The sequence below is a fragment of the Fistularia commersonii genome, chromosome 14 (genome assembly GCF_037954325.1).
Source record: "Fistularia commersonii isolate RoL2024-O1a breed Wild chromosome 14, RoL_Fcom_v1.0, whole genome shotgun sequence".
In the NCBI taxonomy this organism is placed as follows: domain Eukaryota; kingdom Metazoa; phylum Chordata; class Actinopteri; order Syngnathiformes; family Fistulariidae; genus Fistularia; species Fistularia commersonii.
Genome location: NC_141297.1, coordinates 12,117,406 through 12,143,158, shown reverse-complemented (window position 1 = coordinate 12,143,158; position 25,753 = coordinate 12,117,406). Strand labels below are relative to the sequence as shown.

The window sequence follows — 25,753 nt, the reverse complement described above, 5'->3', positions numbered from 1 at the left end:
CACACATACAGTCTCTGTCATATAAAATGTTGCTTCCAGTCTAATAGCTTTTCTGCTACCTTACTACATTGCTTTAGAAATGCACCCCCATCCTATTTCCTTCTTTGCATGCTGTGTCTGATTTGATCAGTGTGACTGCCATTGTCATTGTTGCAGACTGTTGTGTCCAATGCTGGTGGTGGTGGTAGGGGTGATAGGGGTGTGTGTGTGTGTGTGTGTGTGTGTGTGTGTGTGTGTGTGTGTGTGTGTGTGTGTGTGTGTGTGTGTGTGTGTGTGTGTGTGTGTGTGTGTGTGTTTGGGTGGATGGATGGGTAGGGGGGTGCTCGCTAAGCCGTTTGGATTTCCACATACGGACAAGAAAGGACAAGGACAGGGAGGTTCATTGACAGATCAGTGGCAACAAAATTTGAAAATAAATAAATACCACCAATTACAAGTCACTGTCTGCCTCAGCCATTGACCATGTGAGAGAAAAGCTTCTGCTCTGAGAGTGAAAGGACATCCTCTCCTCACTCTATGACATCCTGGGTCATTAATATCATATTCTAGGTGGTGAATTAAACTGAATAGAAGTAGAGACCTTTGGTATTTGAATGATGAGTAAAAGCTGATTCCAAGTGAAAAGGTAGTAATTTATTCCTTTTGCTAAGAAAAGGTTTATATGCTGAAAAAGATTAAAAAAATATCACCAATATAATACTCGTTCAAGGAGGCAAATTAAGGGACAATAAAAATGACCCATTGAAGGTCATATGTATGATACAATTAACTTTCTGCAAAGTGGATGGCCACATAATGCATATTACTGATCAGAAATTCATCTCTTGTTTGTCAAGAAACATTACGTCCTTCCTACCTTCCAAACTAAAGTGTTGCTAAATTGTTCAATCTGTTTTCTTGCATTCTGTTCTATTTCTCTTCTCTCTCTCCCATTATGGAAATGAGGAAGCACGGGGGTATGCGAGATTATCAGAATACTAAGCACATGTGTTTTGTTCTCTCTTGGGCACGTGAACGCGCACAGGCGCACACACACACACACACACACAAACACAGAGGTGCATAACTGTGGGCAATGTAATATAATGATGAGTTAAATGCATGGAAAATGAAAGAAACAATCCACACAAAGCCAGCTTTAGGGGTAAATTAATTCCTTTCATTGCAAAAGGCATCATATAAACTTCCACTGTGATAAAGACCATGACAGTTGCAGAACAGCCGGAGAACATTGTTCAGTTTTCAGTTGTTCTTTTTTTTTATTTTTTTTTTTACCTGCATGACAAGTTATTTCCTGGATATACATGTGAATTTACTGCAGTCTGTAATAGCATGATGGCCTGACACTCAAAATTTATAACACGTATTGCCTGCACCTACTGCACAAGGAAGATAACTGTATTTATTAGGGAAGGCATCATACGAAAATCACATGCATCATCACTCTTTCTACATTATGGAACTATGGTTCAATCAGCTTTCAGACTTGTATGAATAACCGATAGCATGGCCAGTCATCTTTCAGATATGACCCCTAAATCCGTTACAGCGTAATTACGGATAATGCATAAAGTGGAGGCCAGCTTCTTCGTCTTTCAGCTTCTCCCTAATAAGGGATCACCACATCGGATCGTCTGTTTCTATATTGCCCTGTCCCCTGGATCATCCTCTGTCACACCAACTAACTGCATGCCCCGCTTCCACACATGGAAAAATCTCCTCTTAGGTCTTCCCCATTCCTCCCACTGGCAGCCCCATCCGCAACATCCTTCTACCAATATACTCACTCTCTCTCCTCTTGATGTGGCCAAACCATCACAATCTGGCCTCTCTGTCTTTGTCTGCAAGACATCTAACCTGGGCTTTCCCTCAGGAGTGTCAATATCCAAACCAAAATGAAATGTAGCCTATCATTTAGGTCAATTAGGCTGGTGGCCCGTTTCATTTGATTTACCCGATATGAACATAAACTATAGCATTGCCGAGATACATGGATAAGTCAGCTAAATATGTAAAGAATAGTTCACCTTTCAACAGCTGAGTTAAGAGCTTTAATACCTCATTACTTTGGTGCTTTTATCAGTACAGTAAATCAGAATTTCAATGCACTGCTATCTAAAGTAGGTTGCAAATTTGCATCTCCAAAGACACAACCTGCCTTTTAAATAATTTGAGTTTCAATTACAGCTTTAAGATGCCAGCGATTGACAGCATTTCTGACAAAACACCCACAGAACATTTGATTCATATCTAAATCTGGAATATTTCAAAAGACAGCACAAACTCCTTTCTTGGTGTGTTTTTTTTAACCAGTGTTTAAAAGCTATGCAAACACTTGAATTTATTTGAAGGAGGTCTTTACAACAACAGTGTGATCAATTTTAAGCAGAAGACTAGTTTCTCAGTTTTTTTCTTCAACTTTACCACATTTTTGCTCTATGGCCTGCATTTTTGAATCAACAATTGGTAGAAAATGTCCTTGCTCAGAGAACCATACATTGTGTCAGCCATTGAAAACAGTCATTTGGAGCTAAAGAGACCATTTTCGGTCGGTTAAATGTTTGTTGTGAGGAAAATCGGGTTATCCTTGTTGTGTAACAGCTGTGCAAACAAACATGTACTTTACCTGCTTTATCGTTCAGTCTGTTCAGAGGTAAAGTGATGATATGTGTCATTGACATGAATAGAAAAGAGTCATTTGGCAGACGCTTTTATCCAAAACGACATACAGTGGAGAAGACGGGGATTGAACCCAGAGCCTCATACATGCGAAGCATACGCTCAACCACCGAGCTGATAGTAAATCAGAGAAGTTATTATTAACTGGCTGACAAATATGTGCACATAATCCATAATTCTCTTTGTTTCTCTATAAAAGCTTGTCTATAACATCAATACCTTTCCAGTCTGTAACAAGATTGCATCCTATTCAGCCGAATAGAGAGACTTGACCTCTGATGCTGGTTGCAGATGACTGTCAATCACTGCTGATCATTGTTGACTGTAACTGACTATTGCTGGTTGTTTGCTCTAGTTCCATGCATTATCTCTCCAACAAATTCCTGTGAACTCAGAGGACTCACGGTTGTCTTGCTCCCTCTCCCTAGAGACTTTAACCTCTACATTTGTTTAAAATGTATTTGGATGTTTGCTTCCTCAGGTCCATGCTGAATTCTGGCAACAAGAAACAGTTCATGCGTCATTAATATTCCCCGCAAGAAACAAGAAGCTACAAACTGTCATGCCGTGATGGTTCAAGGAAATGACTATGAGAAACAGAACCTAACTGATGTTCTACAACATTTCAACAAGGAACTGTCAACGATGTAGATGGTTGCCCCTGCTAGTGTTGTAGCATTGCACCTCGAGTCTACACTCGGCAAAAGAGCTGCTGGAGTGAGTCCCCTTCTAAATAAGGTAGCAATTATTCAAGTTTGGTTGCCTCTTCAGCACTAAATGTACTGCATAAACCTGTAGTCTGTATAGAATAATGTGTAAAGGCTGGTTAGAAACGGTACTGTACAAGGGAGATGTCAGGTGAATTCACTGAGTTTTAGCGAGGAAAGGGGTGGATATCGACATGTTTACCCTGGTGTCATGTTAACACTGCATCCTGAGTCTAAGATGATTGAGATCGCAAACAGGACCCAGAACTGTTTCTGTTTTTCCATTGCAGAAGGAGCAAAACAGAAGTGCATATCTGAAAAAAGAAAGACCTTTAGTTGAGTAAACCCCATGGAGTTGTTAAAAAGCCAATGCTGCTCAGATATTCCACAATTCCATCTCATTCCATATTCACAAACTAGGCCGTGGTTAAGTGGCTACAATAGTAGTAGTTCATATGAGTCAACCATTGACCATTGGAGGGCAAAATCAGCGCTCCCATAACCTTACATTATGACTCAGTTTAGATGCCCGGGGAACATGTATATATTCTATTTTAGATTTTGACAAGTTGGAAATCATTATAATGTTTCTTTACGGTCCACTGTGCCTCTGGCTGGCTGTTTATCACATTGTAGCAAACACTCTGTTGTCTCCCTACAGTTACAGCTTTTATATTATCTTTATTTCTGGCTAGGGAAAAATTCCAACATAAACATTCAAACAATGATGATATACTATCTTAATGTCGTCTTTTTCTTCGTCACTCTCCCCCCAGTTTCACTTCCGCCATATAAATCTGATTAGAACTCACAGCGCTGCAAACAGCTTGCACAAACAAAGAGACGCATTATGTTTACATTTTGTATTGCAAAAAAGTTTTGTCACTGAGTGTGTTAGCCAGCTACTATTTTGTGAAGGAGAGTATTACACATACACTACATTACATCGATTGTAACTGGCATCAAGACTTTCAGGGCCAGGAGTCAGATGGAAGGTGACAAAGCCAAAGCATGTAGGCAGTGAAAGTATGTGTTTGTGTGAGGTGAGATTTCCATCTAGCTGCCATATGGACTGTGATTTATTAATAGCTTGTTTAGCAGGACTGAGTAAGGCTCCTCAGCGCACTGGTCATCACCTGACAGTAATTTAGTCACCATGACAACCACCATGAAACCCAAAAACTAATCGGATAAATTTAGCTAAGTGAACTTTTATCCTCTGTGTATATTTTGTGTGCATGCGTGCATCTGTCCGTGCATGCATGTGTGTGTGTGTGTGTGTGTGTGTGTGTGTGTGTGTGTGTGTGTGTGTGTGTGTGTGTGTGTGTGTGTGTGTGTGATCCTGAGGCTCAGCTACAATCTGAAAACAATGTTTCTGGCCGAGTAAAGAAAAAAAAGAAGCAAGGGGTAAAACGTTCATGAGAGATTACGTATATGTCCGTGTATGTGTGTGTATAATTGACAATACAAAACCAACTGCAGTGCAAAACCTTTGCTTCTACAGGAAACTGTGACAGACATGTAAAAAGCTTTGCTTCTACAGGAAACTGTGACAGACACGTAGAGTAGCATGTGTGAACACGAGTCCTTATGAGTCTAAAAGTCTATATTTTCATCATGCAGCAAAACGCTCCATTAACTTTCACAGTTTAATGATGAAAAAACACCAACTGTGATGCAGGACTTTGTTAATAGCAGGATATCAGAGCACAGTATTATTCAGCAACACGTTGACGCGTCAAGCCACGTATTTTACTCTAATTAGCAACCTGACAATGAAATTCGTTGCGCTGGTTATACTTCCTGGTGTGGTTATGTTCTAACTTCTCCACCCAACAATTAAATCAGAGACTGCCTGTCACTACTCAAAGTGGAACAATGACTCATTATTTAAAATAACTTGCCCTTTTGTTAACAGGAAGGACTGAGAAGCACTGTCAGAACCTCACTGGTGCTGAATGGCCTTTGCCACCGTTGACATGCAAAGACATACAAAGCTCATTTAAAGTCACAATGGACAATTCTGCATGTTAATTACTTTCAAAATATGGCAAAGTGCTCGGCAATGGAACCATGTGGTTCAACAAGCAGAGTAATAATACCTTTCATAAACTCTCATTAATTAACTCAATTTGTTTATCCTGCTAAGGCTATTCTTTCAGTTTCATATCAGGAGATAAAACTCAGTTTAGTGGAAAATCGCTTTGATAAATGATCAAATTCCATTGAATATAAACAAAATATGGGGGGGACAGGGTCAATTGTACAAAGTCCAGTTAAATTTACCAAGCACCCAATAAGACATATTCAAGGGAAGCAGTGTATTTTCCACAGGGAATAGACAGCAACTATACATACTTTAACAATGTTAATTTAAATGTTATTTTTGACTTATCATGTAGTTGACTTAAAGATAACGCCGAAATTAAGGTGAGACGGACTGAAAAACTCTGTGAGGTTATTTATCTGACTATCATGCTTGCTCTCAGCTTCCAGATCAGAGTCACTGATATCGCGGCATGTTGTCCACTCACATCAAAAATCTGCTGATCCTTACAAGGTCCAAGGTCCTAAAATGACCTGAAACAACAATCAGCCACAGTTTCTCCATCCCCCAGGGACATATCAAACAAAGCTGTCTCGCTATCTGTGTTAACAATTACGATGACACAGGAATCAAAAGCACTGAGTGCTACGTGTTCCGGCAGGACCGCTCACTTTTCTGATTTCTGCAAGCAAGAATATAACATTTTGAATATATTTTCATTGAAAGCCCTGCCTCCAACCTATATGACAGATCAGTACAAGCTTCGCTGAAGTGATGTGAGTGAAGCTCAGGTGGGCCTTGTCATAAACAAATGCTTAGATGCTGGGTTTGACTGGACCTAGTTAATTTATTTGCCTTTGACCTTTGTTTCTACACTCTACGGTGAGCTCTGTAGACATGTGTGTAAGCAGATGCTGAGTCTACACACATGCAACAGTACAAGCTGTTCTGACCCAAAGTTCAGCTGTACAATTTGAAAGCTCTGTGTACTTTGAAAGGGCATTAAACTCCCTCTTGATAAAGTCAATCCCGTCTGCTTGACTCTTCTTACTGGTCTCCATAATAGTTGGCTAACAAGCAGTTTTTTGTGAAACGTAGGACACGACAACACTACTGTGAAAGCTGACTTCTGGAGATGCAACTTTATGGTTTATGTTTGATATCTTGATGCAAGACATCCTCAGCCGGTAGCCCCACATGGCTTAAAGATGAGGTAGATATTTTGCTTGTGTTGTGTGAAATCTATGATGTGAAAAGATTTAATTAAGATACGCTGAGGAGTCATAATTAATTCTGCCTCTCTCCAAGTCAGGCTTACTGTCAAGACACAGAGAAGGACTCAAGCAGAATATATTACAGGAGTGTGTCAATGTGTTTTCATAAGTGCCCACAACCCCCATTTCAGGGTTTAATGGCGCTTAGTTACTGTATTCAACCAAACCTGACAGAGAGGCATGTCAGTGCTCGGGAAGATGTAATGTTCTCAATGTGCAAGTGAGCCCTCAGGCACTTTTTTTAGGCATGCCACTGCCTTAGATCAAATCACATTTCAGTCCAGAAGTTCATTTTGTCTGTCAGTAAAAAGTAACCTCTGGGGAATACTGTCAGTGACAAATACGAAACTGAAGGATTCAGGGTGAGTGAGCTGAAGAATTTCAAGATCTATCGTAACACGACACTGCAAAGCAATCTTAACCAGGGTTTCATTTATGCCCCTCTTTCCACTGAGTCTTTGGTCTTTTAGGATCTCGTTGAGGTATTGTTTAGTCCCCCAAAGCCTGAAACAGGAGGAAGGAAAGTTCCATCTAGAGAACATCAGAATCCAAGAAATGGGCTCTTTGTTTGTGCCATTTGTTCAATTACTATGGTGATGGTGGCTTCCATGGTGGTACCGGACCCGGACCTGACAAACTGTTTGGTAGCCCCAGCCCTGTGTCAAACATGGAGTCCTACACACACTCTGTGCCCAGTGAGCCCGAGGTGGCACACAAGCCCGAGCGGAAGTAATCCAAAAAAGAAAAAGCAAAATATATTTATATATACATACATACATACACACTCACAAGAGGCAGGAATATAGAGACGGTTAAAGCTCTGAAAAAAGGTTACAGCTCTAGCATTCATCACCATGTAACCATGTCGAAACCCCTTGTTAATAATGTTATACAATGATTAAATGTAAAATTAGGCTTTGCTTTCTTGAACCCTCAATGGAGGCTTTTTATATAATGTCGCTGAAACTGGACAAATATTTCTTGGAATTGTCCCCTTCATTGAGTCCAATATTAATCCTTCAAGCAGCAATTATCTGAGCTTTCTGGCTTTGGCCGAGAGGGCAACAACTGTCTTATTTTTGTGAGATGACAAGCAATAAATAACCAAATTTCCAAACAGGAATAAAATCCTGCTATGAGTTTCAAATAAAAAAAAAACAACCTTGGGCTGCTTTGTGAGTGTTTCAATGTTTTTGACTTGTGATTATAGGTTATTCATTGGGGAGGATTTTGCCCCTATTTGTGGGCGGTGCACAACATAAACATCTAAAAGCTTTGCTTATGACCCCCTAAAAACCAGAGGATTCCCTTGCTCTAATTTGCAGAACAAAGTCCCTTACTTTCTGCAAAATATCGTCACACTAATAAGGACGTCTCATCAACGGCAGTTCAGAGAAGAAAAAAGAAGCTGTTTAAAAATGCAGACTCCTTGGTATCCTGTCTGTGATTTCCTGTAATTAAGAATTGGGGAGCAGACTGTCCTTGGTACTTGGGACAAATTCATAGGAAAAAAGTCTTGCAATCTCTGGAGCACATTTTACTAATAGCATAGCAATATTAGCCCTCTGCTGCTTAAGAGAATCTTCCAAATTGCCCCCCAACATTAAAAACCATACAAAGGGGGCCTACTGTATTTGGGACAACTAATTGTCTGACTAATCTCTCCACATTTAATGACCCAGAGAAACTGCATCCCACAGGACAGGCTTACTTCGCTGATTGGAGACTTTGCTTTTTGTTTTGCTTGGTGTATTAAAAAAGCATAGGCTGCTGATGGAAAGCCTACAGAAGTATTGGAAATGTAATTAAGGTCTAGCAGCAGCTTTTAAACGGTTGACTAGTGCAGAAACAAACTGTGCCCCTCAGACAGCAAAAATGCATGGGAAATGAGTGGCTCAATCGATAAGACGGGCATTATTTCTTTTGTAGGGGAACATTCAATGGAAGACAGAAATGGGCAGCTTCACTGCTTGCATACTATTTCCTATTTTCCCCAGCAGAGAAACATATTTTGTGTCAATGCTCGGGTTCAAAAACAGACACAGAGACATTTATGTAAGATATAATCATTTGCAGAGTTCACTTTGGTTGTCATTAAAACAAAGACAAATCCGGCTTTAAACAACGGTCGCAGCAATTGAATTTCAAGTTGTTGTTTTTTTTTAAATGATGCATAAAAGGTAGGAAAAAAGCACCTCTCATACTGGTCAAGTGAGGACAAGTTGAGAAATCCTTCCATCCGACACAATAATCTTTTAAAGCAAAACAATGCCACAATTTCAGAAGATACAGAGCAGCCCATTGTCCTGTTTGTCCACCAGCAAGTGTCATCATCATAAAGACATCTAATTTGGTAACATTTTTAAGATTTTTCACACTATCCCCCCTCCCCCTAAAACAACTTTACCTATCTGTTTAACACAAAGAGATTCAATAAGCAGGGACTGCAGCTGTTTGTCCCCAGCATCAGCTGGCTGGCAAGATTAAAAAGATATTTCCTCCTCCTAAACCTCTAGCTTTCCATCCTTCCCATACAAGCAGGGTAATACACCGCCTTAAGAACTAGTAGGACTACATCCCTGAAAAACGTAACACGAATATCTGAAACTCCATGTCGTGCTGCTGACTCCGATAAATATTCATGCAAACAGCTTGAAAACCAGCTGTTATTTCTCCAATTAAAGCTCCCAAAGATTCACTTTTCTAATTAATCACTGGTGTTATGTGGCCGTAAAAACAGTGAAACATGCAACAAATATTTATGTTGGTACGATGATGGGATCTGGTAAGTTGATGATGATGGCCTTGAAGTAATAAAGAATACTGAAGTGAAAGGGGACAGGCATGTGAATACAGTAACCGGAATTGAACATCAGCTTAACTAACTGTGCGGTGCAGATCAAATCAAGTCATCAAAAGATCCTTCTCACGTCAAAACCCAGATAGTACCTGGCCAAGTGCCTACCATACCGACTGTGAAGAAACAGAAATCTGAGCGGCTAAATCGGACGCTTCGCACATACAGCTGCCCCCTTCAAAGACAAGGATCTGCCGTTCAGGGTCATTATGACCAGGCACCCTGCCTAGCACCAGCGGTCAATGAAGGCGATCGGTCAGAAAGCACAGTGGACTTACCATCAGGAGGCTGGACTGGCGTGAAGTGTGGAGGTTTGTCTGGAAGAGATAAAAGAGAAAGCAGAAGAATTGGTATTTACCCACGGCAAGTCTCAGAAGATCCCCGAAACTAAAGACCAGGTAATGCAGCAGCAACAACAAAACAAGACAGTCTGATGACCAGTTGCTTTTCATGACAACACTCTTTGCACTTTTGATAAAACCTGGGTTAACTAATTTTCGCAGGTAAATTCATGGAAATAATGCTGCTGTCATTAATTTCATTGTTTCCATGGTTTCATCCCAAAGCCCATTGCATAACCTGTCATATATTGAGATTTGCAAACAGAGGATTGAATCTGTTCTTACTTTGGCTTAGCCAGTTTAAACATGGAAAATCCCATGTAAAACTCCTGTCCTCTTGGTCATATTCAGATTAAACAATGTTGTCATACCAGCTGCCGCACCATTAGAATGTAGATGTGTTATTTCGGTCTCAAAACATATAGCACATTTTTAAAACAGGAGTTCACTCCGATCAAAATTATACAGGTGCAAAGTTCCAAAAATGCATTTTACAGGATGTGAGATTTTTCTGTGAAAAAAAAAATATGTGCATCTGCCAAAGTACTCAAAAGTTCCTCTGTGATATAATAGGGGTCTTGAGGATTATTTTGCCTTGAGTTACACTCGCTCGAAATTTACACAAGGCACAAATGGGAGTGGTAACATAAGCAGGTGTTCGGTTTGTTTAAATGAGGCAGTTTTTCATTTTTTGTCAGTATTTTATGACTTCATCCTCTGGTCAACACCCAGCAGACAATGACGTAAGGCTTTTCAGTTTGTGGGAACTGTAAAACAAGACCGGTAGACTCAAATGACTGAGTTTGGGGTAACACTCCGGGGAAAGATCGTATGAAATAAGATCCCTTTGCAGCTGGATACATGAAAATGAGCACATTCTTGATGGTGCAACTAAATGGATCCGTTAAAGTTCACTCAGAGGAGATAGCCAAAGAACATATAGTTTCAGATTGTTGACTTTTAGTGCGGGTTTAGGAGATACATTAGTGAGTAAGCAAAAACAGAGCAGCTAGCAGTGTTTATTTTCACTCCAAATGTAATGTTTTTACATTTATATATATATATATATGTATATATAAGTTAATTTAAATAATCTTCTGATTCTAATTAAGACCTGCTATATATTTTATCATTATATAGATATATAATGATAAAATATTTTATATATAATGATTTTTTTATCATTTATAATGATAAATATTTATAAATACATAATGATAAAATATTTTGCAGGTTTTAATTAGAATCAGAAGATTTTTTTTAATTAACGTTTAATTCAATTTATATTTCAGAATGAACATTCAGGATAAAGTCAGTGAATTTTTTGATGATAGACTTATGAGAACACCTAGTGAATGATGAAAAGCGTGTTCATCCTGCATAAGTGATACATAACTGAAAATTCCACACTACAATGAATTGAACACCAATTATTGTGTAAACCTACTGGTGTAGATTTGACAGCATGCGTGTGTTCTCATTATTCATCAGGCAGCTTCACATGAATGTAAATCACGATATAAGTATGGCATGTGGCTCAATGATACACTGATTAAAGCACACCTGGAGTGCAGAGCACACCTAAACTAAACCACCACCTGCAATTTTGCAGTCAACTCAAGACGTCTGAGACAGTAGACAGCGCCCTGTCGAGCAACACACATTCAAAGAGGATGTGTAGCCATCCAGAAATCGCTGCGATGTCCGTACACAGTGAGGGGATAATGAGGAGGATAAAAGACTTCCTATCAATTATCCCACTAGCTCTTTTTTTCCTGCTATAACCAGTGCCAAAGCCTTCTTTGGAGCTTCTGCTGTTACTATAGGTGTCCCAAACCACAGCTGAGTTTTAAATTTAGGCCCACTTAAATCTGCTTGTCAATAGCAGGGACTCAGGGGAGAAAGAAGGAGCAGATGAGCGGAAGAAAATAAAAAAAAAATAAGAATGCGGAACAGTGTGGTAAGGCTGGTGCTAGAGGTGAATAATGAAGTGTCTGCTGAAGCTGATTCCCAGTCAGTCCTGACGATAACTGATTTTCATCCGGGGGGGATTTCGAGAAAACGTAAAAAATGAGGGGACCGGAAATTGGTGTGAGGAAGATGTACAGTAGATATGTAGGTTTTGGTAAGTAAGCATACACATCATACACAACAGGACACACTGGACCCGCTGATTCTCACAAGCTTGTCTGCACAAGGGCACAGACGCAGATGAAGTGTCACACGATGAGAAACAGAAAGACTCGACGAGCCAGGGGCGGTGCACGGTAAGACAAGATGCAGTGCAAAGCAAAAAAAAAAAAAAAGGGGGAGAAAAGCCTTTGCAATTCTATAAAGGAAAGGACAAGATAAGGTCTTCCCATCAACATATCAGACTTTCTCATCTCTTTTTCCACATGGTAAAGCCGACATGAGAGCCTGCGTATGTGAATGTCACAACATAGCAATCATTCACTCGTATCTTCAACAAATCAATATACGTATGACGGTGACATTTACACGTGCACAGGAAGGCATGTGCATATCACCTCTTTAGGCATGTGCATATCACCCTTTTAGTTCTGCTGATGTATAGTTATACAGAATAATACAGTGTTTGCACTGTTACCCAAATGGTGACAACGGAAATTGCAAAGATGGGGTTCAACGACTCCTCTTACAGTCTTGCTATCTTCATGTAAAGACACACAAACACTTCGCCACAACTGCTGTTCACACTATCCCATCCAGCTGTCCTCGTAGCCAAATGGTGAGAATTCTTCCTGACGCTATAAAGCTTCACTCACTTCAACAATTTCTTGAGCTCACAACTTTTTTTTCCACCAAACCATACGAGGGGTGAGGATTGAGAGGCTTTAACACAGTTTTTATTAAATCTAATAGATTTTGTCTGGCTGCAATTGATTCAGTAACATGACCAGGTTACAAATGCCCAATCGTCTCCACAGCACCCGCAACCACCAATCAGAATGACAGAGAAAGGGTAAGAAATATAAAGGTAAGCTGAAAAAAAAAAAACAAATTAGAAATGAAGTTGCCACAGAGCCTGAGGGTTGAATACATAGCTTAAAAGCCTTAACAAAGAACTCAACACTGCCCTTTAAATCAAATATGACGACAAGGAAATGATAAGAGGCTGCTCATTTGAATCATGACATACAGTAATTGTGTAACACTAGTTCAGTTTAAATAATACATCGCACTTTTAAAATTCCCCTTTCACCTGATCTGCCTGAAGTGGAAACAGGGACAGGACTTGAAGAATGCCTAATTTTGATTTCAAGCTGAAATATTTACTTTGATGTTTGTGCTTGCCGCTTTATCATTCATTGTAACTTGTGTTCTTATTGGTTTGATAAGAGTTTTTTAAGTAAACAATGTGTCTGGCAAATCAAAGACTGGGTTCATAACACATAAACCATTTTCACAGCCAGTTTATGATTCAGTCAATGCGGTGAACTAAAACAGTTGGACCCTCTCAGTGAGAAAAACATCAAAACATGTTGTTGATGCCAAATGAAAGAAGAAATTGAAAGAATAAATGTTTCCCTCATGATGAAAAATAAATCCATGCAGTTATCCATGCAGTTAGTATTAATGACTATTGCAGATAACCACTGTCTTTGCTCCGGCATTCAGTGACTTAGCCAGTAGGAGGCTTGTGTTAGTTGTTCCCTTAGATCTCTGTAGGTGAGTGGGTAAAGTTGGGATGACCCATTAAGCTACAGTGAAAGAAAGCAATGGAAGTTCTGGTTTACACGCTTAACACTCATTGTTTTAATCTGAGCCTCTCAGCTATTATAGGATGAAATTGAAGGTAAAATGAATCAAATTCCCTTCATGTTTCCCTTCCTCTCAAAAAAATATCTTTAAGGAAAGACTCCACAACAATGCCCAATGTGTAAATAGGCATAAATGGCCTTAAAATATATCAAGCATGCGTGCAAGGAGACATCAGGAAAGCGGAGCAGATCTTTTTATCTGCTACACCGGTTCTGTCTGTTGCCTGCAGCTGTGTGCCAGCCCTGTGTTCTGAGGAGCTTTGTGAAATTTTAACAGGATATTTAGTGTTCTGCTACTGTTTACATTTAACATTTTTCACAGACATTATCAGCTTTACAACATTTTAGCTGATAATTTTGTTTCCAAAATTAGTATGAGTGTATAGATCCTGTATATGTATAATTATTTCTCATTTATGGGACAGCCCATAAATGTGCACTACTAACCCATATATTCTGATACAACACAGTTGTTATAGATATATATTTATACACATTTCTGTGTAACAGCTGCCAATCTGTCTTGAAATCTTGCATTAGACTGCACTGTGAATAAACCAGGAAAAAAATATTTTTTCCGTTGCATGCTGTTCCTGTGGTCAGTTTAACAGCTTCAACTAAACAGGAGTCAATGTTTTTCAGTGTATTTGGCTGATGTATTCTGGGAGTTAAGAAAACATAGATGTTACCCCCCATACGCCATGCCATTTACAGCACAGTATATCTGACTTGGTGAAAATGATGGGAAGAGCTAAGGTTATTTGAAGCCAAAGGACACTTATTATACTCTAAGGGTATTTAATCGTTGGTTTAATACCCTATATCCAGCAGAAAGCAAATGCCAAGGGTTTAGAAAAGAGATACATTTTTGAAGCATGAGACTCGAAAAACAACCCTCTAACTTATCTGTTCTGATGTTCCTTTTTCAGTATCAGGAAAAAAAAAAAAGACAAACCCATTTTCCAGCATTTGTTTTAGCAAGGACATTGGAAAAAACTACCCGGTACAAACATGGTAATAACATTACTGTTCAGCAGAAGTATTGCCTGTAGGCACAAACAGATGAATTGTTGACATTTATGATTAGGATTGATTGAAAGAGTGGATAAAATGGAGTAGGAGAGTACGAAATACAGTGGCGGGTTTCTGCTCAGTCAACCTACAATTGTTGAGGAACAGGAGAACCGCAAAGCCCAGTGTTGATGTAGCCAGCAGGATCAGGCAGATGTTGCACGGGATCATGAAGTAACGGACCACCAGGGACACTTTGTGCTGGTACCTGCGGTCCCGCTCTGGTTGTGTCGGCGAGGGATAGTGGCATCCACTCATTGTCCACTCCAGTGAACCCCTCCCCTCCAGGGTGGAGGAGACAATGGGTCGCGGAGAGCGACGAGAGGTGCCCAAGGACCCGTTGGAAAAAATGATGGCGGTGGGTTGGGCACTCCAGAAAAAGTAAAAAGTATAATTCCAGCTCTGCGCTGTGGCTAGAGCCCGATGTATTGTTGTATTGAAACTTGGTTCCCTCTTTTTGTGGCCTCAAATCAGTCTAAAAGACAATATTCATTTAATGTTGTTTACTTGAGAACGGTTAACCAAAGACATCTTGCAATGCCCCATCCATGATCCATGAAGCAGGCTCAAAGATCATGCTGCCTCTCAACTATCTATAAAATAACAGACTTATGTTACATCGTACTAAAGTACAACTCAAACATGGCCGAGACTTTTCAGCTGACTATTTTGTCATAGGTTGTTAAGTCATAATGGTATTTGAAGACGGAGAGCATCCCTATGTTTCGGCAGTCTTTCCTTTCCGGTCTTTCCACACCTTTTCTCGATATTAAGTTTGCATTAGCAGCAATTGCACTCTGGACTAACGTAAACCTTTTATAATTACGAAGTAACCAACTTTAGCTGTTTTGACAAAAAACACTACCATCACTCATTAAGTCACCCATTAGCTCCTTCAAACTCCCCTGCCAGTAAATAGTTGTAGCAGGCTTTAAGATGTTTCCAGGAAACACTTTTATAGAGATATTATCATCCATTTGGGAAATGAGGACAGTCAGAGAGACAAGGACATTGGATTCCTAAAGCATCCAACCTGCCCACACATCCTCCATTCTGTTCTGTCCAAAGCGGAGGAAAGGCAAATAATAGTCTTTCAAAGTGTGAAAATAATTGGTTTTAAATTAAGAGCGTGGTGATGACTTGTATATAAAGGTGTGTTAGCACGTTTTTGGCATGCATTTGCCAGAGTTACGACCAGGGAAGAGATTCATGCGACAAGATGGTTTTAGGCTGTCACATATCCACGCGTAAATCTTCCAGAACAGACCAACAATAATCCTCAAAGAAAGATCCTCTATTTTCCTTCCAATTACCCTGACAGGTAATTAGATGGACGTGACAAGGGTCGCAGGATACCAGCTCCTTAAACAATTCACCTCTTCTCCGTGTCAAAAGCCTTTATAAATCAAGCCAAGGTCTGGTGCTCACCAACAACATGTGTCATAAGAATTTCCAGGAGAGGTGACAGCCAAGCATCTTTTTTAGCCTCCCAGAGGCTGTTGCCTGCCGGGACCTAAAGAATTAGCTGCTCTCATGAGCTGTGATTTGCTCCTCTAACTCAACACAGCTGCTTCTTTGCATCCGGCAAGCCGGTTCCTTTGGTGTGAAAAGCAGAACGATATACAACCACAGCACATAAGATCAGTTCAAACCTGACACTGTCACTAGAGCAACTCGTATCTGTTATAGCCGGCCGGCTGGTAAAAAGCTGTCTGCCTCTCGACTGTATGCTCAGGGGTATCGCTGAAATGGTTTGTTATTAGTCCTTGGTGCCTGCCACATCTGAAGAATCGAAGGAAAGAGGGGAAAAGTTGTGGAGAGCAATTACAATCCTACTCGACCTGCGATGAATGAGCAGCGAATCGCAGACGCGCTGAATGAATAAACTTCGAAGAACAAGAAAAAAAAATTCTGAAAATCAATCAGCAACCCAGAGGGGAGGATTTATAAGACTTCCTTCACTCATGTCAGCAACGGGACAGAGAATCCAGACCAAACACTTAAAAGAAAAGAATCGAGCATCCTGATCCTTGCACGTGTGATTTCGCTCTGTCTATCTTTTCCATTCAAGAGACAACTCGTCCTTTCTTTGCTTTCTTTCAATGGTTTGTCATCTCTTTATATGCTTCCTCAAGCATCCGGTCCTTTTTTTCTCTCTTTCATCCGATTGTCCTGGCCCAGTGGTGCTCCCGATGTCTCGGCCACAAGGATTTACGCTCCGGCTTCTCCTCTGAGAGGATCCTAACAGTCACTGGCAGCCAAAACAACAAATTAGGCTCCGGGTATTCATAGCGCGCTTAATCCCCAGGCAGCAGGTAGTGGTCCCAGTGTCAGCGCACTCACTCAGCCAGCTGAAGCAAGGAGGAGTGAGTCAGTGAGAGAAGTCAACGCACAGACACGCGAACAGAGAGAGGGTAAGTAAATGAGAGGGAGGAGGAGTGTTGGCAAAGCAGCTCCTGACACTTCAGTCCACCTTATCAGGCTTTTTTTTTTTCATGAGGAAACAACAGCGCGGTGTCTTACTGGTTTCCCAAACACTCTCTTCCTGCGCGCTCTTCTCACACCCCTCAGCCAGCGGAACAGATGAGCGCATAGAGTGGAGGAAGAGACAGAGTGCATTAGAGCGAGGGATGGAGAGAGAGAGAGAAAGAGAGAGAGAGAGAGAGAGAGAGAGAGAGAGGGAGAGGGGGTGGGGGACTGGATGGGGGCCGTCTTAACAAAGGCGGAGGGGAGGGGGTTGAGATTTGCGGTGGGATTGGGGGAGAAAAAGAAAATGAGAGAGAAGAAAAGCTCTGGGGAATAGCGTTTGAGTCCCATCAGTGAGGGGAGGGGGGCAGCAACAGTGTAGCAGCAAAACAAAAGAGGGCCACAGTCTTGGGAGATGTCAACCAACTCCTCCATTTGTTTATAGCCTAATCAAAAGAAAGTCTCTTCCATAGGAGCAGGAGAAATTCCACCAAGATTTAATGAGGTGAACTGAGAGAGAAAAGGCCTGTTGAGGGAGGGAGAGAATAAAAAACTTAAACATATTAAAGTCAATCACAGATGGAGTCTCTCCAAGTAGCCCGATACTGTTGTTTCTGGCTGATATCTACAGACGTTGCAGGAAATACTACTGATAAGCTGTTCTTCCAAACTAAAAAGCCAGACTTGACTTAATCAAAAAAATCCTATTCAGGCCTGTTTTTTTTCTGCCAACTAAGAATGTGTTGTTCCTTTTCCATGTTGAGAACATTTTTATGAAATAGAAATATATATTTTATATACGTTTTTTCCTGATTTGGTAATTGATCTGAGTGGATGCATTTGCACTGACTTGGTAACATGTCATTTTTGCCCTTTTTTAAAGAGTCTAATTCCTCCTCTTCTCATGTGATAATGAGGTCATGCTATGCTTTAGCAAGACACTGAATCCCAATCTACTTAGAATAAACTGAACGACAGCAGGCGGCAGATGCAAGGCGGTATCTATCATCAATTATTTATGTTTTTCACTCTCTATCTGTCTCCATCTCTGCCTCCATCTTCATCTCTGCTGTTCATCCCCCACTTCTCTGAGCTGTAAACCAAGGCGTGTGCACACATTCACACCAACAATGAAGCACACGTTGTCTGCATCCACTGAGGAATTGCATGAGTGCCCACACAATTGCCTTCCCTGTCTCACAGAAACTAGTACATAGATGTCAAAATGGCTCCTTCCTTCTTTTTGTCTGCTTTCACTTTGGCTCACACAACTTGGAGTCTCTCTCTCTCTCTCTCTCTCTCTCTCTCTGCGTGTGTGTGTGTGTGTGTGTGTGTGTGTGTGTGTGTGTGTGTGTGTGTGTGTGTGTGTGTGTGTGTGTGTGTGTGTGTGTGTGTGTGTGAGTGCTCTTTCGTGTCAAACACACATACCCACAAGGCCACAGGTAGGTGATCTTTATCTTGCTTCTACCTCAAAGTATTTTATCTCTTTGGGCTGAGTGCTCATTCCCAGACTTATGTTTGCTCTGTGGGGACACTAAAATAAGGGGTCCCAGGTTTTCAGACCTCCTGCTGTCAATTCATGGCTTCATCCACTGTGGAACCACCCATACGGAGGTGCGACCACCCTCTGTTTTCACTCACTCCACTCCAGGCAATCTACATCCGAGTTCTCATTGCATAACAATACCTGATTGATGGACTGCTCAGATTGAAAAGAAACAGCAACTGTCTCACTTTGTTCCCTCCTTCACTTTTAGCTACATAACTCTCTTTACCAAAGTCTGAACTTTTGAATGTCACATAAAAGGGGTTAAAACAATTTCAATTCAATGGAGTGCAGGACACATCGGTGTCACATCGCCTTTTTAAAATGCTCAATCAAGCCAGCAGAGGGCGGGAGGGAGCCGGGTGGACGCTGCTCTGCTGCTGCGACCGAATGAAATCTTCCGTTGACATCAAAGCGTTGCTGCTTTGATCAATTTTTAATGCCAAAAGTATTGCACAAGGTTAACGTCTTTCTCAAGAAGTCTTTGAAATGACAATTTCCATTTAGAAGCCAAAGAACCTGCTTTCTTCTTCATTGATCTGGCTGAAGTCTGTGTAAGCGCACATGCATACTTTTCTTAATGCTTAGGCTGGGAAATGTTGTCCAGTTCTATAACAGATTTCTTAATGACACTTCAATCATGTGTTAGTGTGTGTGCATGGGTGTGTGTGTGTGTGTGTGTGTGTGCGTGTGTGTGTGTGTATATGAGCAACTCAGAGAACATCCTTGTGGTTGGTCGGTGCTAATCTAATTGATCTAAGAGAAAACATGTAGCTGTGCTGAATGATAATTTCTCCTCTTAAAAAGGCCAGAAGGATTCCCACGTAAGAGAGAGACTTGAAAATAAGACATTTTCAGTCTCTTTGCATCATCTTTACCAGAAGCTGCACTGCCACAGGCTCAAGAGTCAGACCACATGCTGCATATTTTTTGTTCTGTAACTATACCGTACGCCCCAAGAATATAATTGTTGAAATTACTTGGCAAAACTTGATTTTTAGAAGTCAAACCTATGATTTGTCGATAATAGTGGTAATCAACAAAGACCCTACAGTATGCTATTGCTATGATATTGATATTTAGTCACATATGTTCAAATTTGTTACCTCCTCCAGCTGCAAATTTGATATGAGTCATCAAATCGCAGACCAAGGACAAATTTGGCTTGCATAAACTGGTTATCATTTTCATCGAGAAATTGCATCCCAAAATAAAGATGTGAAAAACATCTGATTACCGTGAAAAATAAATTCCTTATTTTGCTTCAAAATGGAAAAGTAAAGCAGAGAGAATGACCAATACTGTCATAAAACTGTTGCAAACATTGCACCTGACGATCACCACAAAGTTCATTCTGTACATAATATATATTATATGATAAATTCAATATAAACACTACAAGTTTGGCAGGCATGTATTAAAACAATGTTAAGCAAAATATTGGGATATTGTGCATTTGTTTAAAAGAACTGTACAGCTTTCCTTAACTTAAGACCACATTTCTTAAGATTTATGTTTGGAGGAAATTGAAGCAATTATATATATATATATATAAAGTACACACATATATATATATACATACACACATATACATACATACATATATGTGTATATATATATATATGTATGTATATGTATATAATTTGTAACTGTACATGTAATCAACAGTGCAGTGTGCTGTTAGGAAAAACTCTTGTGTTCCCTTTAGCAAAGGACACTGAGTCAACATCAACAAAATCTGTCTGTACTGCAGGCAGGAACAAAAGCAGTAAACATCAAATTAGTATTAAAACATTTTACTTGAAGCCGATTCAGAGGGTAACTCGTCAGAGGCGGTAAAGATGACTAAGAAACAACAGATTTTGGACAGATTGGTCCAAAAGCTGTTTGTGATGGGTCTATGGTGCAGGCTCCAGTCCCTCAATGAACCTGACTGCAGGATAAGAGGTATCGATAATATACCCAAATTCACACTGTATATAGTTGTCAGTCTGGATGGACACAATCACCACCTCCCGAGACTGTAAATAGTGTTATAACATTAACGTCAAACAAACAGCTTTGAACATTATAGTCTTTACAAATGTCAGCTGGTAAACAGATGAATTACACACCAGATGTTGTGCATTTATCCAAGCGGTATCGATTAAAAACTAATCAGCTGTCTTCACTCATGGCAGTACGTCGGAAATAGTGGTTTTAGTGATGTTAAGAGGCTTACAATTTAGAAATGTTGTAATTGCGCATCCTAAAGCCCAACTACTGACATGCTCAACTTTTCTAATAATTTACTTGTCATTTTGTGGTTTATTTTAGTGAATGTGTATTTATTCAGCAAAAGGTAATATATAAGCCAATGGTATTACACTGACAGCAAGTAATGCTGACTGATTCCTTGTCGTGATTGTTTGGACTTCCTGAAACTTGTGTGACACCTTTTGAAAATATTGAATTCTACTGATCTCTGCACTCAAACGTAAAAACCCATCTTTCAGAAATATTAAGTCAACATCTGACGGCCGTGTCGAATTCTTCACCTGCAATTGAGCCGTGCAGCCACGTTTGCATATGGAAGCTTAGACTCCTCACGTCAGTGAGATACAAGCAGGTGAGCCAATTGTCTTGCTCCAATCATCATAAGTCAACCTTTTCCAACAGATTCTCAGACTTCCTAGACGTCAGGCTTTCAAAGAACCCAGTGCTCATCTGGCAATGAGGAGGCCGGGGCCTCTTGTACTCGTGCATGTCTAACTGCATTAACCTCAGTTGAACAGGGAGGCAAGAAAAATGAATTGAGTGATTCATTCATACAGAGAAGAGAATATTAAAATTTGTTACACTTGCTTCAGCCACCTAAAACCCCACGATTGATCAATTTCAAGTCAGAATATGAAGCTGCCTTTATTTTATTTTTTTCAGATAAGATTCATTAAAGCTTGCGAAGATGTGCCGCTCTGGATATTTCCACAATTAAATTGTGTCACATAGTAACTGTTTGCTTCTCTAAGCTATAACTATATTTTAAACATTGTATGTTTGAAAACATTTATTGTATTTTAAAAAAACAAACAAGAGTCTGTCTCCGTATCTGTTTTTGACTAAGTGGATCAACACCGATGTGCATGTGAATTCCCACACAGTCTGACTCACATTTTGACACATTGCAGAGAGTCTGGTGCCAAACTGAATACTACACGACACTGCAACGCTACCCACAGCTAAGCACGAAAATTTCCAGCTTAGCCCAACCAATAACTGAGCTTTTCATGTGCTGTCAATGACATTTTTCTAAAGAAAAGAAATAATCAAACAGATAAATAAACTAAAAATGTATCTCACATTTAAGGAGATAGCAGAAGTTAGTGGTAAGATGTTACTTAAGCCATTACACAGTTTTCTGACTGAAATTGAAAATGTTTTGTCATGTGGGCAATGTCACCTAACATCACAAGCAAAATAAAAAAAAACATGGTTCGGTGGGTGCTGGGAATAAAATGTAAAGAGCTGATTCATTTTAAGATAAAAAATTGATTTTTAAGATTCATAAATGCCCACCGTGGCCAGCAAATATTCTTCTACTACTGTCATTAAAAAGCCAATATCGTCTGATTGCATTGACAAACTAACAAAGGGGCTCTACGATGAAAAGCAATCAGTTCATCTTAAACTATGGCTGTCTGGTTCTGAATATAAGCTTGATATTCTCCAGCGCTGCAGTAGATGCTGTTAAACTGTCCACAGGGTAATCTCAACTCACTATGTTCCATCTGTCAATACTCAACATTTTAGCTTCTCCTTTCTTCTCCATCCCAGACTGCCATGACCTGATTTTTCAGCCCGCTTCCAGTCGGCTCTCGGCTCCGAGTTTGATGCAGGACCTGTCTACTGCTGTAAATGGAGTTCCCTCCCATAGGGCGAGGAGGATATTCCCTGCCTCTGGGTTCATCTGGAGTGAGTGAATAGCAGTTCTAGCCTGAGGGCTCTTGCCCACTGACCCCTCTTTTCTCTTCTACAAGTCTTCAAAATAAGGAATTCCATTCATGAAGCAATGATTTATTAACCACCTTCAATTTTAACATCAACATCCACGACAATAATGATTAGACAATTTAATATGCCTTGTTTATGCAGGTCCTCAGTACCAACATTTTTCCCTTAATACCCATGTGGGAAAATACTCCCATGGGGGGGCTCTGGCTGTTGCATGTAGAATTAGCAGAGAGTGACATTTTTCTGTGTGATGGCATACGGAGACAATTGTGTCAGCGAGTAGGAGCAGCACCTGAGGAGTGGCTGGCTCTTGCAGAATGTACACAGGAAGGGCAAGGCTGCAAGAACTGAGGGTTGATGCAGATGTCAGTCTCTAGCCAAATCACCCATCTGTCACAGGGAACCAGCCAAGTCACACGCATGCAGAGGGGGGAGCAAGAAACTTGTGATGACCACTCATTTTAGATTGGAAGCCGTCCTTTCAATATGGCTGATTCCCAAAAGCCTTTTTACCTAAACTGAGGCGGCATTTATGATTAATGGCTGAATATAATTGAGGAGCACTGTCCAAAACCTGTCAAACATGGAAAACTGGCTTTCATTCTTGGTAAGCCTTGTTAAGTAACACTACGAAGTAATGAAATAGGAGAAAATATTGGTCAGTGTTGATGCTGCTACATGAATTAACATGATGGTGGGTAGATTTGAATTTTGTAAAAGAAAAGATTTTCACATGATTTTTGCCTTCTGTTGAGTTTGCAGAGGGCAACTAACAGAGTATGGAGGACTGAGAGGAAGACCTTTTTTTAAGTATGCAGGGAGTTAACATTCATGTTAAAAGATACAGCAATTCGGGAGAATGCCATTTTAAAAGCTAACAATCTTGGTACCAAGGGATATGCTGCTTCCTTGAAATAAGTAATAATAACTTCACTTCATGCAAACAAAAGGTTTCTGTTGTTAATGAATGATGTGTCTTGATAAGAACACTTTGCAGAATGAGTTGAAGTTAAAATATTCAATTTTAGATTACAGCTCCATTTAAAGCCTGATATTGCTCTTTACAACAAATTCATGGTGTTAGACACCAAATAATCCTGCTTACTTAAAGGCATACATTGACTGTGGCCTTCATTTCTTCCACCCATGGCATGCCAGATCATCACATATACTGCACTATAGCTGCGACATACACAGCATATACTAAACATAAGCAGATTACCTGATTGGATTTCTCTACCTTTCAAAGCTGACAGTGACAAGCTATAACACACAGTGGAACCCTTTCATTTGCATTTACGGTGCTGAAAACACCACAATGTTTTTCATTTCTTCCTCATAGTTTTCTCTCAGCCCGGTCACGGTTTTCTGTCACGTGAGCGAATATTAATTGGTGAGCAATACCCCTTGTTGAGATGCAGCCTATAAATGAAAGGGATATAAATAATTTATATGCCTAATCAGACAGCATGTGCTGAAGTTATTCGTTTGAACAGGACAGCTTCTGTTCCATTCTCATTTTATCTACTAGTAAATGATCCCAGTTCCTTTTGATAGGAGTGCAGTAAGATAGGCTGTATGCTAGAAGCAGAAGCCAAATGCAAACATGACGCTACAATGACGAAATAAGAGTTTTCAGGAGGCAATCACATACAGGAATATGAATGACCAGCAACTGTTACAGAAACGACAGCATGTATGGAAAGTTTTTATTTTGAAAAGGTGAAAACCAATAAAGCATAAATACGTGATGAAAAGGTAAAATTCACATTAGAAATCATGATTGAAATAAGACTGCTAAATTATGTGTGTATGCAAAAGAAAAAAGAAAACTGCCCCATAAGTCAATGTAGCAAACCATTTAATTTAAAATATGTATCCGCGTTAAACGTTTTAATTAATGATGAATGTTTGTTCAATTAATTGATAAAATAATGAAAACAAAATTCAATAAGAACAGTTACGCCTAATTCATTTAAAGAGTGAGACTGATCAGATCAGAATGTCAGAATGGTTTGAACAGTTTTCAGACTGAAACTACCCTTTAAAATTGGAATCTGAAAGGGAAAAGGGGATTTTCAACAAGCTTCCAACACCTTGTCCTCAGTTGTAATACCATTCTGTTCCTCGCGGGGACCGTGAGTCTCTGTAGCATTAAAAAGATGCAACTAAACTCAAAGCAGAATTGTCTGTACCAGAGGTTGGACACCATAAAAATGGACATACTCCTAGGATCTTGTCACCCATGAAATGAAACACAAAACACTATTTATATCCTCAGTGATCTCCCTCTCCTTGTGCGCAGCCTTAGTTTGCGACTGAAGGTATGCACTGGACCATAAAGTGAGTCAACAGGTTATTGTTCCTTAACACTAAGATGGAAATACCGACTTATGCTGCAGTCTATGACTTTGCAGTGTCAAATATAAAGGTTTGACTCTTGATGACAAAGCAGAGCCAAACTAAAATCTGAAACACTGTCAATCAGACCATGATTGTGCTGTCTTAATATGTTCAGGTGTTCAAGCAACCTGAATTAATTTTTGCCTTATTCAGGAATCAACAGAGAACAGAAACTCCAAAGAGAGATACCACAGGTCACAGAGAGCAGAGATTAACCAGTAAAGAATCTTGGTCAGAATCCTCGGGAAGCTGACAGGCAACAAAAAGCCCTTCAACAAGACTGTCAGCTATGAATATGTGCTGCGGCTCCAGCCACAAAGAACACTCAGAGCTACATTTGCAGGAGGCTGTTCATTGACTTGGCATTCACACATAGGACAGACTAAAATATAAAGATAGACACACGCAAGTCTTTCTTCGAATGCCAAGAGGTACTGTAGGATTAGAATTAATGGGCTACCCAGAAATCTACTGGAACAACGACAAGAGTATAGAAACTCTACAGTAATTCAAATGATTTTTATGTTGTTTTTTTCTTTTTTATGTATTATTCAGAACATAAATTGAAGTAAGGTAAAGGGTTTTTATTT

At 40.0% G+C, this 25,753-nt stretch overlaps 1 protein-coding gene across 7 annotated transcripts in view; it reads right to left on the bottom strand.

Annotated features, from left to right (window-relative positions):
• The window catches only part of agrn (agrin), a 279,534-nt gene that overhangs the window by 159,074 nt on the left and 94,707 nt on the right, over positions 1-25,753 (bottom strand). For 5 of the 7 annotated variants that reach the window (XM_086159716.1, XM_086159720.1, XM_086159714.1 and 2 more), the window contains one exon: positions 9,843-9,881. In XM_086159716.1, the coding sequence (XP_086015842.1) occupies positions 9,843-9,881 (39 nt within the window). Of the gene's footprint in view, positions 1-9,842; positions 9,882-14,850; positions 17,333-25,753 lie in introns of those variants that run through there. The other 2 variants (XM_086159719.1, XM_086159721.1) reach the window with 1 other exon arrangement.